This window comes from Strigops habroptila, chromosome 4 (assembly GCF_004027225.2).
Source record: "Strigops habroptila isolate Jane chromosome 4, bStrHab1.2.pri, whole genome shotgun sequence".
Taxonomy (NCBI): Eukaryota; Metazoa; Chordata; class Aves; order Psittaciformes; family Psittacidae; genus Strigops; species Strigops habroptila.
The window spans coordinates 30036104-30053038 of NC_046358.1; the positions used below are offsets into that span (position 1 = coordinate 30036104).

A 16935-nucleotide genomic window follows, 5' to 3' on the forward strand; every position below is an offset into this window, starting at 1 on the left:
ATTCACATTCCAACTGTTCTCACTGGCTTTAGAAACCAACAGTGAAACATAGTGCTAATAAAGACAATGCTGGTAAGTAGACTATATTGCTGTTCAGTCCTGCTAGCACTGGCTGTTGGTGGCTTAAGCAGTTTTAGTACAATGAAACATATATAAACTAGACCTAGCTACACGGGCAACATTTGGACCACTTGACTTAACAAGGACTTGCTTCCATGTGTCAAGGGTAAATAGGATCTCACTAGTGTGATTAACCATTTAAACAAACAAGCCTGAAAGGCTCCCTTGATGTTACTTTGGTATCTTTGTGTAATGCTACCTGTTTTGCATCAGCGATGCTGAAAATCGGCACAGTTAATTTTTTATGACCTTACAGTTATATTCAACTATAGGCTCTTTTTTCTTGCCCAGGCAGCTAACCTTGGCCGCAATAAGGAATGCATAGGGGGTGCATACCTCGTGGATTCTGGCAATTCCACAAATAAGAGTCACTTCTCCAGGAAATCGATCTAACCCTTGCTTGAAAAGGTTCAAAGCTGTTACAGGCTGATCCAAGCGCAAATATACCTAAACAAATAAGAAGTACATATAAACGTCAAATGTCTGACTTTTATACTCCTGCTGTTTAACAAGGGGGATAAATAAAAGGGATGACACCTCCCTTTATGCAGTAAACCATTATCTGAGATGGTGAATAATACTGGGAAAATAATGAATACTGAATATATCACTGTAATGAAGATAAAATAGGCTAATTAGGATAATTATATTTGCAAGCCTAACACCTAGACATTATTAATTCATCTGAACATTACTAATAAACCAAAAAAGTATCTTGTTATTTATTATCATACCAAAATAATATACTTCCAACGCTGAGGTGAAGGTATCACCTTGAGTATTTTCCTGTTTAATGTATTTTTTAAGACTTAAGTTTAGGCTTGTAAGAACTGGATCTTCAGGTTGATAGTGCTGGAATACTGAAATATTTTACCTAGTCAAAACTGCACTGCACTGAGGAGTGACACTTTCAAATCTCCCTACTGCTCTGCCAACCTCCCCTGTCATAAAGTCCTGCAACAGGAAGAGGACAGTTTTTTGTCTCTGTGATTTTGGCTTCTGTGTTGACTATGACAACGTGTGATGTGGGTAACATTGTGTGAGAATTGGATAGAGGACATCAATGTGTTGATAGAGACCAACTCTGTAGCTGTCTGAGACTACAACTGTAAAGCCCTCCCATTGTGGGGTATGGAAAATATAGCTACAGCAAAGGAAAAAAACCCACACGCCTACTCTGGGACACTAGATGGCTAATGTGATCAATCTGTCTTCCACTGAGTGGAAAAGTGTTTTGAGTGCTCCCACTGAAGAAATATTACATTAAATAGTGATAATACTTGACATGATTAAAAAATCTGTGACTGGTATCCTGCCACAAACACTCTGTGATGCAATGTAAGAAAAATATCAATGTTAACTGAACACCTGAGAAACCTCCAAACACATTTTCTGCTTCTGGCCTTGAGCTTCATGGACTTTTGAGTGCCAATAACCAAAATTTAAAGTCCTTTTATTTGCATCCTTATAGATATATACTGCTGTCAACATTTGCAAAGAATTCCTTCCTATGACCACTCCAGTGACATTCTTAATTGTCAAAGAGCTGTCGACTGTGAGTGCCTTCCTAGTAAAGGGACTGCCATTTCAAGTTGATCACTGGCAAAAAAGAAAAAAAAAAAATAGGCATTTTTTTAGAGTCACTTGCATTTCCTGTATTAAGCTAAAAAGCTAATTTGTTCTCGTGAAAAGCAATAAAAAAGTGAAGGTTTGGGGGTTTTAGGGGCATGGTATTTGGTAGACTAGGACTGCAGAGCTGCTGTCCAGATGAGTGGAAAAAGAAATTCAGAGATAGGTGGGACAACTTCCACCTACTCACAGCTGCTGTGGGGAGACCTGCTTAATAAGGGAGGTCTTATTAAAGAGCTGTAGTCATTAAGCTTTAAAGGCTAAATGCAGAATGGCTCAATTTTCTTTTTGGTATCTCTCATTTCTAGTAAAAATATCCTATTTCCAGCTCTTCTGGGTCATAAAATACTTTGTAACTTTCCAGCAGCCCTGATTTCTTTAAAGATTCCTTATTTTTTAAGTTGTCTTTTGGTCTTTTATCTTTTCATAAATTACATTCCAAGGGAGAGTTAGCTTTCAGGAAAATATGAGAAAAAACCCAGAGAGCAGTTGTAGTAATTAATATAAACTGAAAACTAATCATTTCTGTGGTACTGGACTGTTTGCACAGAACTTGATGCAATCCTATAGTTTTTTCAATGGCTGCTTAACTCAAGTCTGATCTTTTCAGCACTGTCAGATTTCCCTACTCCATTGCCTGTCCACCCACGGCCACTAAATCATGTTGTACAATGCTTTATACTTGAGTGAGCTGGTCTATGGAGTGGGAGGTGGAAGTTCAAATGCAGCTCTTTACTTGAGCTAATAATGATGTGGGGGAATGCATGTCTCCCATAACGAATCACTGTTTGTTAATCAAATTACTCTGCCAATTTAATCACTTTGTGTAGCTCATGTTTTGCAGAATGACTCCTGGTAGTGACAGAAATCTAAAATTGCTAAGCTCAACTGAGTAAACTATCTCCGACTGCTGTACTGAAGACAGGTCTCCAGATAGCAATGATGATCATTTAAATACAAGACGTAAATTGCTCAAGAAATGTAAAGGTAAAGCAAGTATCATAATATGAATATCTGAATTATCCACTAGTAGAGATGACACTTGGATAGGCCTGTGACAGCTGGCTTAAAGGAAGCTAATAAAGAGCAACTGATTTAATCTCTTTCTAGAACAAAAGAAAAAAACTGCAGGTTTAGTTTCTCACAGGCCACCTTTTTTTTTTTTTTTTGAAAAATGTTTAGAATCTGATGTGTACTCTGGTAAGCACATAATTCCGAGGCTTAGCTGTGCCACTTGCTCTTCTAAAGCTCTTAATGCCTTTATTTTGACAATATTTTCTGTTTCAAGATCTCTGATTGCCTCCTTTAAGCTCACTTTGTTTTGATTTTGATAGTGAAACTAGGATTTTGAGCTTCATTCTTACTGATTTATTGCATTAGTTTCCTAGGAGACTATATATAACTACATTGTTTTTCATACTGGAACTACAGTAATTCTTTAACTACGTAATCCTCATTGGAGTTTAGAGCAAAGAATATAGTAACATAGGAGATTTTTTTTTTTCTTTTAGTGAAATCTGAAAGCTCAAGGATCTTTTTGTAAACTACATACTTACATTTCAACTGTTAGCACATATTGCCTCAGATCTATGTGGAGATCACACACTATTAAACTTAATGGTGTACCAAGCTCAATACTCCGTTATTCTGGTGTATGGTCTTCTCAGGAATAGTCTGGAATTTCACTTAATTTTTAAAATAATCAAATCTATGACTTACTTTTGCTAAATACAAGACTGTATCAACCATGTCCTGTTGCTTGAGAGCTGACTTAAATTGTTTTTCGGCTTCACGATATAATCCTAACCTAAAGAGACAAAAGATAGAAGGCATTTGTTTGTTTGTTCTTCAAAAAAGCTCATTAAATAACGAAGCAGTGCACTCTAAGCTAAACATGAACTGCCCAAAAGCATATGCTGAAGTCGTGTATTTGCGTGTGTTAACAAAAGCCATGCTGTTAAATATAATAAGGTTACAAAGACAACAAAGCAAAACCATGAAAAAGGCAAATTCATGAAATTTCGCCCCCTTCTGTACATGCAGCCTTCTGGTGCTAATTGAATAATGATGTACTTGTTTTCATAGGACTCCTTCCTGCTCTTTGTATGAAATGGATGGAGAAAGGAGCAGTTAGAAAGGTTGAGGACCTCAACCTCTTCCCACATGGTTTTGGAGCAGAATTTTCTCACTCTCTGACTCCATGGGAAGCCTGTGCTGGAGCAGGTTTGCTTGCAGGACTTGTGACCCCGTGGGGGACCCACGCTGGAGCAGTCTGTGCCTGAAGGACTGCACCCCATGGAAGGGACCCACCCTTGAGCAGTTCACTGCAGCCTACGGGAAGGACTCACACTTTCCCCAAGTCGAGTCTGTTTTGCCTGTGATGGTAATTGCTGAGTGATCTCCCTGTCCTTATCTCTACCCACGAGCCTTCCATTATATTTTCTCTGCCCTGCCCAGCTGAGGATGGGAGTGCCAGAGTGGCTCCGGTGGGCATCTGGCTTCCAGCCAGGGTCCACCCGCCACAGCTCGAAAAAAAAATAAAAAAAAAAATCAGTCTAATCTTCTAAAGAATGTCAAATAAAGGTCAGGGATAACAAAGAATTTCATTAGTTTGGGCATCTAAAAAGAAGCACTAGTTTTAAGCCAAGATACAACATGGAATTTTAAAGGACTAACTGCTCTGTATTATCAGCCCGTTCATACAAGAATTGCTTTCAGAATTGTAAATACTGCAGATGATGCTTCAGGTTTTTTAACAACCAATATGGAATCCATATGTTTTACATTCATGGGACAAACACGTTGTAAAGAATGGAAGGAGGAGCTGCCTCAAAACTTGTTTGAATTATAGGAAACAGGGTTATAGCAGGAGTTTCACCTGATCTGATAGACCTGGCTGTTACATTCATAGCTAGATCCTCAGCAACCACACTGAACTGCTTGCAACAAGTCTCTTCCCTGCTGCTGCTACTCTTTCCTCAGAGGCGTATCACTGCACAGTGTCGAGGTACTCCTAAACCACTTGTATCAGATGCTCAGGTTTAGGGTGCCAGCCCTAAGGCTTTGGTATCTTTGGAACTGGTACTTCTTGGACAATGTACCTCTGGCAAAAAGGGTCTAATGTGAGTACTTAATTTTTTATTACCTCATCAATCTGAAGCCCTTATTGACAGTTAATTTCTCAAGCTAATATTGTAACACTCATTTTGTGTAGCCTGTTTTAACAACAGTTCTTTGCATTTATTTACTGACTTTTCAACCGCCGCCTTTGAAACACATTAACAAAGTTGAAGATACAACTTATTCAGTTACTCAGTGTTGATGCCTTTACTTCAAGCAGCTGAATATAATCTTGTGTGTTAAAGGAGATTTAACTGTAAGCACAGCGCTCTGCAACTGAATACATAGTGAACTATTTCTGTCAGTGTTCAGCATTGCACAATACACCCAGCAGTTCAGGTCCTGTATGGGTATACTCACTGCTCACAGAAGAGATGAACCACAGCTTACCTATAGTAGCACTTCCCAATTTGGACTTTCCACCACCAGTCCTTGAATTGTGCATGCTCAGTGGCAAGGGCTGCCAAATGTAGAGCCTTCCAAAACAAATCCATCACCTTAACATTAATACCTTCAATGTTTACACAAAGAAAAGAACACGAAGTGAACAATGTAAAGACTTTTCTTTTAAGAGAAAATTTTGAACAAAAAGTCCTGGTAAACTTGAGGTGGGGTCACTGCTTTATGTTTACTATTTTTATAGCTTAGTGCATAAAGTAGCTGGGAGGATAATTTGTCCCTATAAGAACATGTAATCCAAATAGCTTCTAGTAATCCAAAGAGAAAAAATAAAAGCAATTTGATCAGACTCCTGAAGTGCCGCTTCAGAATATATAGAATATTTGTGTAAACTGACCCACTTTTTACAAGCTTCCTATCCTTGTTCACTAGAAGTTGCTAAAACAAGTATAAATATATCAAAATAAAGAAATCAGTTCACCTAGTTGGAAATACTGTAGAAACTGTCATCTCATTACTAGTATCAGGCTGCCTTCACTTCTGGAAATTCTCAGATGTTTACAGTAAGAAGCACTTCTTCCTTTTTAACAGTCCATGACACAAGAAAATATTTTATGACAGATAGGAAAAATACATAAATATTCTAAGAAATAGATAGCTATTGAAGAGGGTGGAGGTCTAAAATCTCTTTTATGTGGTATATTGGAAGAATAGGTACGCTAATCAATGTGCTACCATCAGCCTCTGCAGAGATTATCTATGGCTTTTCATGTTTTGGCTATAATCTCAACAATTCTGCTAAAACAAGTAGATGTGTGTTCTGTACCAAAACCTACCAAATAAGAAATTGCTGGCATTCCTTTTTTTAAAATTCCATTTTGTCTCAGAACATATCAAGGCCATGCTATGTTTTTTACTTATATTTTAGGGATAACATCAGAAATAGTTTTAAAAGCTTTAACACAGTATTTTATAACAAACAACTGACTTTTTTTTCTGTTTTCATAAACACTTTGCAGACCATGGACATGAGAAGCTAGTCATCTATTAGGAACAATATTGAAAACTGTGCATTGGCTACTCAGTAGCAGAGGAACCAATAACTTCCAGGAAAAAAGTAATCTGTATACTTGAAATACTAGAAAAGGCCTAATTTAGTGACATCTACCTTGGGTTTGATTCCTGTTCTTCCTATAAGCAAAATGAGGCTGTAAGTACTCAACGGGTGTAGATTTGACATAGCACAGTAAAGAAATGTCAGTGAAGCTATGACAACTTAGACAAGTTGCTCCCTTTCGGTTCTGAGAAAGAATAATTTGTTTTCTGTAGCAATTCAGGCTAAGATTTTGTATTGATGCTGTCCTCAAAGAGAAACAGACAATTGTCATTCCCTGCCTCTGTGACAGGAGAGAGAAAACTGAGGGAAGCTTACAGCTCTGAAGTCACTATTTCTTCCAGTTAGGTGGAATCCTTGAAGACCACAGATGGCAGCTCTTACCTTGGTTGCCCTTTGTTTCTAAATGGCTTTGCAAATCACACAACAGGGCCTCCGGATGCTACAGCTAAAATGAGGAAGGAGCTTGCTTCAAGGCAGAAATTTTTGGTTTCCCTTCCAAATACTTTCTTTAATCTGAAGATATATGAACAATTTTGTCCCAGTACTGGGAAAATTTGGGAAAGTAGTTGATATTAAAACATTGGTTATTTTGGTTGCATTCACAAATGCATAAACAATGCATGTGTCTGCCAAACACCACACCTGCTTCTAATACAGCACAAGCAGCTACTTAAGGTGAGTAAGGATCATACTGCAAATAACACGCTTCAAAGAGCTTTCCTTGGAGCGCTCTGATGACAAGTATTCAAGGAGAAGGACTGAATTTCAGAAAACAATCCCTTCTGTAGCTACACATTCAGCTTTCTTTCTGATACCCTAAGTATTTCTGTTAACTATTTTATGCAAGGCTAACAACTCTGGCTGCTGTTGGAAAGCGGGAACTAAGACTGCTTCAGGCTAAGTAGACACTAACATCAGTCGGTGCAGACCCTGAACTCTTACCGGAATCTTATTACTAACATCAAGAAACACAGCATGACTTCATTTTTAAGTTTGTTTCTGAAATTTAGTCTTGTTTTTATACTTTTCTACTAAGGAAATAGGAAAATCCTGTTTCTGATACTTTATAAGCAATCACAAAAACTTTAATCCAAAAAGACTAGATGTTACCAGTATTTCTAAAGTGTTTGCTTGGAAAGGCTTTGTGCATATCAATGTCAGCTTTTTGCATGCTAGTAGTTAGACCTTTTACTGGTATTACAACAAAATCTTTTGACAATGTGGTCTTCGAAATGTTAGTAAATTGATTATACTAAGACTTTTAAAAGTCAAAGCCTTCACCTTACCATAACAACTGCTAGCATATTTCAGTTTCAGGTTTGGGGTTTCTTTTAATTGCACAGTTTAGGTACAAATCAATGTTAAATCTGCACAGCATGTTAGTATAAAACCAATCCATAACAACAGTTGTGTTATGCCTGTCCTGTACTCATATGCATTGCTGAATGTTGGTGCAATCATATTAATAACTGGAAGAGAAAAACAGCATGGATTGTGGATTGGCAGATACTGCTATGTCCTTTTAAGCATTTTTCTCCTAAAGAAAAAACCCAACACTGATTGTCCCAAAAGTTTTAATAAACTTTAGGATACAACTCATTGTTTGGAAATGCTGGTAAGCTTAAATTATTACTTTATAGAGCACTTACCAGAGTTACTCATTTAAGCAGGAGTCCATGTCAATAACAATCTTAGCCCTGGGAAGCCTTTCTGAACAAATTTTACTCTCAGTTCTTATATTTGTGCAAACAAAAATAATGAAACCCCCTAATACTTGCTGGGTTTTCTTAAGTTTTTCTTAACAAATGAATCAAAGCTATTTTGTAGATTTTTTAATTGTAACTGTATTTAGCATGATTCTGAGATTCATTTTATTTACCATTACTTTCCTTAGCTAAACTGTATTATAACTAAAACTTCCCAGCTGTCTACCAGCTGTAACTCAGTATAAAACAGCTTGTAAGGTTGTGGTAATTTACTATTGTATTGCAAAATTAAATTGGTAAATGTACACTTGTTTGGAATTTAGTAATTTAATACACAGTATTGTATGCACCAAGAAATTAGATAGATGGAAATCACAACAACCGTCTGCTGCTTCTTTCACATGCTGTTGAATGGCAGTAATTCTCCCAGCAACATTTATTGACTCATTTGTAGACAATTCAACACAGGATAGTCTATAAGATTGCTGAGTAAATTACAGTAGCCATAGTTAATTTAATACAATTTCTTTCAGTGAGTGTCTTCTATATTTCTATAGTTTGTAAATCTAACATAATTCCATTATAAACAGATTTCTATCAGAATGTTGACTTCAGATTTTTAGGAAGAACTAAGGGACTATCAGAGGTCCCAAGTACATACCGTACACTCATTGTTCCTCTTGCAATCACTATCCACCAGTGAATAATGGCAGCATATGATGTCACAGTCTACTGCTGAACTGTTTCTGGACAAGTCTTTTAAACTGCCCTGCTCTTACAGCACCTAGCCCATAAACTGGCTTTTAGAAATAGCTTATGGGGTACAAAAGTCAGTTATTAAGTATATGTGTTCAAAGGGAAACAAGTCAAGAACAACAATGGATAGGGCAATAGTAATTTCTTCAGAAAAGTGTTTGATTTTTCATTAAATAAGATGAAAGACTTTTGACTACATTTTCAAGTGCTGAAAAAGCTCAGTGGTCTCTTCTTGCATCCCTACCTTTCTGATAATTGATAGCTTACAGATGTATTTACTTTTAATTTGAAGCAAGTTCCTAGCATTATTTGTCCAGCAGAATAATACACACTGATTAATGATATTTCTCAACTGAAATTGGTGAGGCTTTTTTTTTTCCTCCTATAAACTGACTGAATACTAAACGGAAGATAAATAATAAAACTGCCTTTGCTTCTTAAATAATAATAGAGCTGAGAACAGTACAGACTGTTCCAGATCAGTACAGTGACAAAGGAAGGATATTGCCACTACCACTTTTGTGAGTTTTGTGTTTTATTTGCAAAACTGCAGGAACGGGTCTTCCAATTCTACCCATGCACAAAGTCCACAATCAGAGGCTTTTTGATCTTTACAGTCACAAACTTAAGCCAATTTCCCAGGCTTCCAAGCCTTCCAAGCTCTTTCATCACAGTATTTCAACCTCATTTAAAAATGTTTGGGGTTTTTTTTCTCCCCACTCTCCTCATAATACTGTTTTCACCAAAGAACTTTGCTCTCAAAGATAACTCACTCTAGGAGCCTGGCGTTACTCTGCTCAAATTATTATCTTATTAGTAGCTTTAAAACTGAAATAAGCTCGCCGCAGCACCAAGGACCATCTGAATGATGCTCCTAGTCATATGCTTTAACTTTAGGTAGTCCTGCAAGGAGCAGGGATTTGGACTAGATAATCCTCATGGGTTCCTTCCAGCTTGACATCTTTCATAATTTCATGTAGAAAAGTGGTTTTTGGTTTTTTTTGTGAGGGTTTTTTTGTTTCTTTGTTTCTTTGGTTTTTTGGTTTTTTTTTAGTATGTGCCACATCACCCACTGGCAGGTGAAGAGATGTCAGCGAACGTTCTAAAGAGTGATCAAGCAAGGTCCAGATCAACTTTTAAACAGGTAACATATATGCTGTTCCTCTGCTAAATCCTTCTTTTTAGGGAGAAGGAAGAAATTGAATTAGTGAAATGCCATTGGTAGGAGAGGTGAATAAACAGTGATGCGGCTAAGCTTAAGCAGAAGTTAAAGTTGGGGGGGTTTTTTTGTTGTTTAATAAAAATTAATGTAGATGAGGTTCAAAAGGAAGGCAGGACAGTTTGGAGAATTAGAATGATATTAAAAATGATGTAGAAATTACAGAAGAACAGAGGAATGAAAGCAAACGAGAGAAATCAGACCAAACAGTTAAAAAAAATATCATCTCTTCAGAGATACATGTCACATTACAAAGACACCTTGTACTGTGAAGTGTAACACATTTTTTTTTCCTACGAGATGCTATCATTAACCAAACAGTTTGATCTCACTCCCATTACACAATGAACAGTGGTGACTAAACTTACACTTCTTTCCTTATGGATACAGGCAAAACTTTTCCTGCAAGATAGTGATTTGGGATTCTTAGCAAGGATTTCAAAATACATGCAGTACAGCGTAAAAACATCTTACAATTTTCTTCTGGCATACTTGGAAAATTCCTTGCATTATATGAAATTATCTGTCTAGCCTAGAGACCCTGCTTGTCCTTAAAATGCAGGTTACAGGCACATGTGGCTTCTTGTTAAGTGACCCTTTTATTCTTAGTGAACCGAGTTTTCAGTAACAAACAACATAAATTTTAATTATTGGTGGCATAAAACCCAGGCACTTTCTTCACATTCATTATCAGAACATGTAAATATTAATTGTTATTTCTTTCTGACATTTCTGACACTTGCACTTACTGTTTCAATCACAGTTTGGATTAATAGTGCATTGCAATTCAATCCTCTTAAAAGAATGGTATGCGACAAATTGACAGTGTATAGCTATAATCATTTGATACTAGATTAAAAAGCTTCACATAGCAGTACATTTGGAAATGGTTCTCATCTATGTTAGAAAAATATTTTTGTGTTATTGATGAACTGGAGAGTTTAACTTCAGATCTAATCACACACCAGTTACTAATCTTGCAGAAAATTCGGTTACTGTTTAATCAGCTATGCATTATTTACACTAACAGTTCTTTCAAACTTCAAGAACAAATTTTGATTCCGTTTCAACTGGGTGCATATATCTAACATAGTAATGAAGTAGTTTTGACACTTTATTAATTAAATTAACTAATTATTTCCCTGGGTGAACTGCCAAAAAAGTTCTGCAACTTCTACCTATCTCTGAAAGTTTAAACAATAGGTACTCATTCAGTGCAGTAGCAATACTAAGAACCACAGAAGAAAAATTTTGGACAGAGTAAGCGAGAAGCTTAGCAAAACTTTTGGAGAATAAATGTTAAAATTGTATGGACAATACAATCTTTCTTTTGAGGCCACAAAACACATCAGCACTATGGAATTAAATCGCTAGAAAAAGTGTCCAAAGTCCTACTGATACTTTATTTTTCTGCAGTTTCACTAAATACCTTTCCTTTCTATTCACCCAAATGCACCATCACCTCAGTAGCTTAACATGTCAAATGATGTTCAATTCAAGCACTACCTATTTAGTCAGGTATTTTCACCTTCTTCTGTTAACAGACAGTCTTCTGTAACTTATTGCTTACTCCCAAGCCTCAGGAGTCCTGAACTTTCTAGGCAGTTCAGCTACCGGACACGTAATGTGTTTCAGCTACTGCTCAGGCTCAAATAAATTGTGTTAACATGAAGTCATTAGATACGGGGATCTTATCATGTTGATAGATGAGTGACCTAGTTTTAAGCATTAGAATGTTTTGCTTCTCAAAACAGACAGCAATCTGTCTCTTGGTATTTGCAAATTATCATTCCTGACTATCACCCATGTAAGAGAGGATTTCTCTCTCCTACACAACTTTTAATGCTTCACTTCTGTACTCAGATGTGATGTACTACCTGGATCCTTAGTTCAACAGAATACTGACCAAAATAATGAAATGATACTTCGTAAAAACAGAAAATGGAACACATGAGTTACTTACATTTTTTACGTCATTTTCATGGTGAAAAATATATTCAAACAATGCCTGTCAGAAGAATATTTAAAACATTGTCATATTTGAAGATAAAAATTGACAACATTCTTTTAGAGGAATGCAGAATCTTGATTATGTTAAGCAGAAATGAATTATTTGTGAAAGCAATCACATTCACACACACAATTGCTGACATGTACATTTAATTAATACTTGAATAGATAAAAACTATAGATTGCTACACTGTCATTACAGGAAAGCATTTTAATTCTTAATTTGTTGCCAGAGATCAGTGGAATTGCCTCTTACCTTTGGTCCTTAGAGTCACTTCTAAAAAAAGGCAGCTAACATTTGAAAGTGCATATAGATTTGAAAACCTGGTACCATTGTCATGACTTTGTAACTGTAAAATCAACAAGTGATCTAATAAAAGACTTTCTGCAACGTACAGTTAGGTGCTTATGGGTGCTAGTAGTTGAACCTTTATCTTTTTCTGCATCCAAATCCCAGTCTTAATTGCTTCAAAAGAACAGAATGTTTTTCTAAATTCTTATTATTCATAATAAAAAAAAAAATTAAAAAAAATACTGCCCCATGAGGAAAGAAATAAAGAACAAGACAGCAGTATTCCAAGGGCTTCCATGACTCTCTTGCCAGCTTTTCTTAGACAAAATTCTTAAAAGATTTACCTTAAGGGAACTAGAGAATTACTAATGAATTGTCATGTCTGGTGAGGAAAGTAAATCGCAACCTACTTTTATTTTCTACTTTTGGTCAGAAAAGACTGAACAGATGATTGAAAGAAATTAAAGAACTGCAAATAAAACCACATTTATATGGAAATTCGAACAGGCAGATAACAAAAGAATAGAAAATAAAGAAACAATGGAACATTTCCTCCTCTAGTTCAATAACAGAGAAGTTGTATACAGTATAAGTGAATAAATCTAAAGTGATGAAAGATGTTTTCTTGCATGGCTGGCACGAGGAATTTATCATTGTTACCTATATACCTCGACCTTCAAAAGGATTTAAATGACTGAACATTCACGTGGATAAAAAAAATCTAGAGTTACTAAGATAACTATTAAAAATCCATAAACTAAAAAAGATAAAACTTCCTGTTTCATACCATAAACCAGTTGCTAACTGAGATTTACCAGAGACTCTCTCTAGCAATAGGTGTTACCTCATACATCTACTATGGGGGTTTCCTGTGATAGTCCTTAACATGGCTGATGCTAGCCAGAGAGAACCTACATTCCTGTATACTTCAAAACTTCAGAAAACTAAAAGTCATGCAATGAAAGGATAATCTAACTTAAAAAAAAAAAAAAAAAAAAAGATGTGATGAGTATATTTTGCAAACATGAGGAAGTACATGGAAGGAGACTATACCACCATGAATATACAGGGTAATTACGTGAATCTAATAGTTGTAAGATTTATCATACACCTGGGAGAGATGACAGCTCAACGAGTTTTAAAACTTTAAGCAATGCTACTGAACACAGAGTGCAGTTTGCAGTCTCACCTCCTGCTTTGGCTTTAGCCTTAATGCTGTCTTGTTTAAAAAACCCTCAACTTATAAATCCATGTAGCTCCTAATTTAAACCTAGATCTTACATTCTGTGTGAACTATTAATGTCAAAATGTATTAAATTCACAATACTGACAAGTACACTTGCTGCCTATGGAGGTTTCTGAGACTGTTGCTTTACGTTTTTTGGCTTAACCTATTCATCTGAAAGCTAACCTACTTAAATAGTATATAGAGTTACCAAACACAATTAAAAGCTAGCTGTCTTCAACCAGAAGAACAAAGCCCAGTTTCTTATAGATGTGTCTTCTGTTTCTTAATCCTTCCCAGGTTTCCTACATTCCCCCTACTTTACTGACTGTGATAGATCTAGAATAATGTGTTGGCTGATTCTGGCAAGGACACAATTGAACAAAAGGCCTGCTGTTTTTCAGAAATGATGAATTCACTCATAACTGCACAAACTTAGCTAAAGTTTGGAAGTCTTTCATTATCTTGCCAGACTAGAACTTACTATATTTGAGATCTACTCTGCCTAATTTAAAGAGCACAAAGAACAGAGATGTAAGTAGCAGGTGAAGAACACAGTGCAATTACACAAAATATATTTCCTTTGAAAACCACACTGAAAAGTGATGCCCTACATCAGTCAAGATCAGGTTTTAAAAAGCAACAGAATTTGCTAATTGCTTATGAAAAATTATTGAGTAAAGTTTTGGACTGGAGGAGCTAATTTCCACCAGCAGATTATTAGGTACAGCTAGTCTTCTAACAGTGTTCACCACTACGTTTCCCAAAACAGACTGAATACATAAAGGTTACTTCAACTCTAGGTTGCTACCCAAATACAGCTCCTGAGTGTCTGATAGTTGTTTCATACCTTGTGCAAAATGGGTTGTTGGTCTCAGCCCAATGGCTGTTTTTTGTGAAAAAAATACGCACAGAAAACATCATCGTCTATACAACTTGCTGGTTGTGCTGGGGAAAGATACAACTGAAAAGCCAGAGTGACAACTCATTACACGACTTTTAGGTCCCTTCCACGCAGAGTGTGAAACCATTGGGCAGATAACCTGGATGACAAACCTGTTCTATTGGAAGATAGTGTCAGTTTCAATGGCTGTCAATCATAAGATCTGAATTGAGAAGAATTCTGATCAAAAAGATTAAATCTTCTTATATAAAAGTATTACTCATGCCATAAAATGAAAGCGAAAAATCCAAACTCTTGAACATTTTTAGGCCAGGATTGTCATTTGTACACAGAACTGCATTTCCAGACACTAAGGAGAGTTCTGCTGTTTTTTTTCCTTCTGGATTTTTTTTTAGTTGCTCTTCATCACTCCTATATGCACAGTTAAAAGTTATTTACGAATGGAATATCTTATTCTATACATGTTCTTCCTATGTTATAGTTTCAACATAATTTCTTCAGACATATTTTCAATTTCAATTCTGGTATCCACTGTCAAAAGATAAGTAAACGCACCCTTTTTCTGAACTTTACATCTACACCACAGTTCATTGCTTGTATCCCCAATCCCATTGAATTACATTAGAATAATGCCAGAAAATAAGAAAAAGATATCACAACATTAACTAAAATAGTTACATACCTTTGCCAGTTTGGGTTTTTGAGCATATTTTGCTAAATTCAGTCGAGACAGATTTATGAAAGGGCCATCTGGATTTGTTATCATTGAAGCCTGAAGGGGAGAAAGAATTTTTTAAGTAGGAAGATCCCCTATACTTTTCTGGAAAATTTTCAAAATATTAGTAGTATTCAAAAAAAAAAAAACAAAAAAAAAAAAAAGGAGGAAAAAAAATCAGAAAGAAATTAAAAATCGACCCCACAAAACCAAACAAAGCATTTATAGGTGCATCGCACTACTGTGCAGTACAGACTCTTCTTACTAAATTTCATCTTTTCTGAAAGCCAGGAATTTGTCCTATTCCCACACAGTCCCTGAAAGAGGTTGCATGAATTACCTTCTGGAACTACCTTTTTCTTCCCTCTCTCCACTATTTCCATAATATGCCCAAATATGTAGCTTAGACTAACTGCTGGATGGACTGAAGGTAGTTGGGATACATAACAAAAAACCTTCAGGAAAGATTTAGGACGATCAGTTAATACCTGCGATACTGAGAAGACAGCACATTTTGCCATTAATGTGATGTTAATCTGTATTACATATTCATGCCAACTGCAGTTTATTAATTTCACCTATCAACCAGGATAAAACTAGTATAATTTATTTTCCTTATCTTCCGAAGTAACAAACACTGAGAGATTCGTAATTGTTTTGTAGTAAACTGAAAAACTTGGAGCAGGTTTCAGCATTCTTACAGGGAAATCATGTCATAGTCTTTTCACGGCCTTCAGTGAATAAAAGGAACTCTCACAGAACTTGTGAATTTGGAATTCATGTGAATTTTTTGCGAACTTGTGAATTTATGTCCATTTTTAATATAAACAGACTAGAAAACTAACAAGTAACATTTTCAAACTACACTACGAAAAGTTAAACAAAAAATTAAAAATGCTCACCTACTTCAAACTTGAGTTTAGATGCAGTTTTTAAATCAATTACAATGTCACTGTACCAACACTATGACCAAGAAAGCCATCATTCTGAGAGCAGAGTCTAACAACTTACCGTTCCTAGCCTGATATATCTCCCAGAAGCACTAGTAATTGGACGAGCTGTGAGAGGTGTATTTATAACCTGTTCCATAGTACCTGGCCGTCCACTTTGCGTGCTGGGTCTTACAAATCCTGTAATAGGTCTTCCTGATTGAGTTACTGGCCTGAAAATGTTAAGCACATTATCCTTATATTGTGTGGTTTTTATCAATAGAGAATTTAAAGAGAATGCTTAATATCTGAAGCATTTCGTTTCCAGAAGTTACATTTAGGATTTGCTCAATTTTAATTGGTCACATTTAAAAAAAAAACCCCAAAACAATTACATACCTAACAGCTGGGCTGGGGCCTCCACCTTGGCTAGTTCCAGGGAGTTTCAAAGATGTTCCTGGTCCTGTAAAATAAAAGCATTTCTCACTTCACATTGAGGTACACCACCTTTGTCTGGGGGACTTCAAAAAATTTTGTTTTACAAAAAACTGGAAAGCTCTTTGTTCAAACACAGAAAAAAGAACATACACAAAGAAGACAAAAAACAAATATTGCACAGTACTACTGATAAGTTATCAGACTATTGTGAGAAACCTGCCACAGTGAACATGGCTTTCTTACTTTTACCCTTCCCATTCTCTCACCCATCCCACTTGGAAGGAGTGAGCTAGTGGCTGTGTGGGGCTTAGCTGCCTACTGAGGCTAACCCACAACAATTCTCAAGATCATCTTAG

General features: G+C 36.2%; 1 protein-coding gene across 3 annotated transcripts in view; it reads right to left on the reverse strand.

Annotated features, from left to right (window-relative positions):
• TTC8 (tetratricopeptide repeat domain 8) overlaps positions 1 to 16935 on the reverse strand; it is a 41835-nt gene that overhangs the window by 9459 nt on the left and 15441 nt on the right. For 2 of the 3 annotated variants that reach the window (XM_030483524.1, XM_030483525.1), the window contains 7 exons: positions 16541 to 16604; positions 16224 to 16374; positions 15180 to 15269; positions 12030 to 12074; positions 5260 to 5345; positions 3469 to 3556; positions 457 to 567 (listed from right to left, as the gene is read on the reverse strand). In XM_030483524.1, coding sequence (XP_030339384.1) covers positions 457 to 567; positions 3469 to 3556; positions 5260 to 5345; positions 12030 to 12074; positions 15180 to 15269; positions 16224 to 16374; positions 16541 to 16604 — 635 coding nt within the window. The remainder of the gene's footprint in view (positions 1 to 456; positions 568 to 3468; positions 3557 to 5259; positions 5346 to 12029; positions 12075 to 15179; positions 15270 to 16223; positions 16375 to 16540; positions 16605 to 16935) is intronic. The other variant, XM_030483526.1, reaches the window with a different exon arrangement.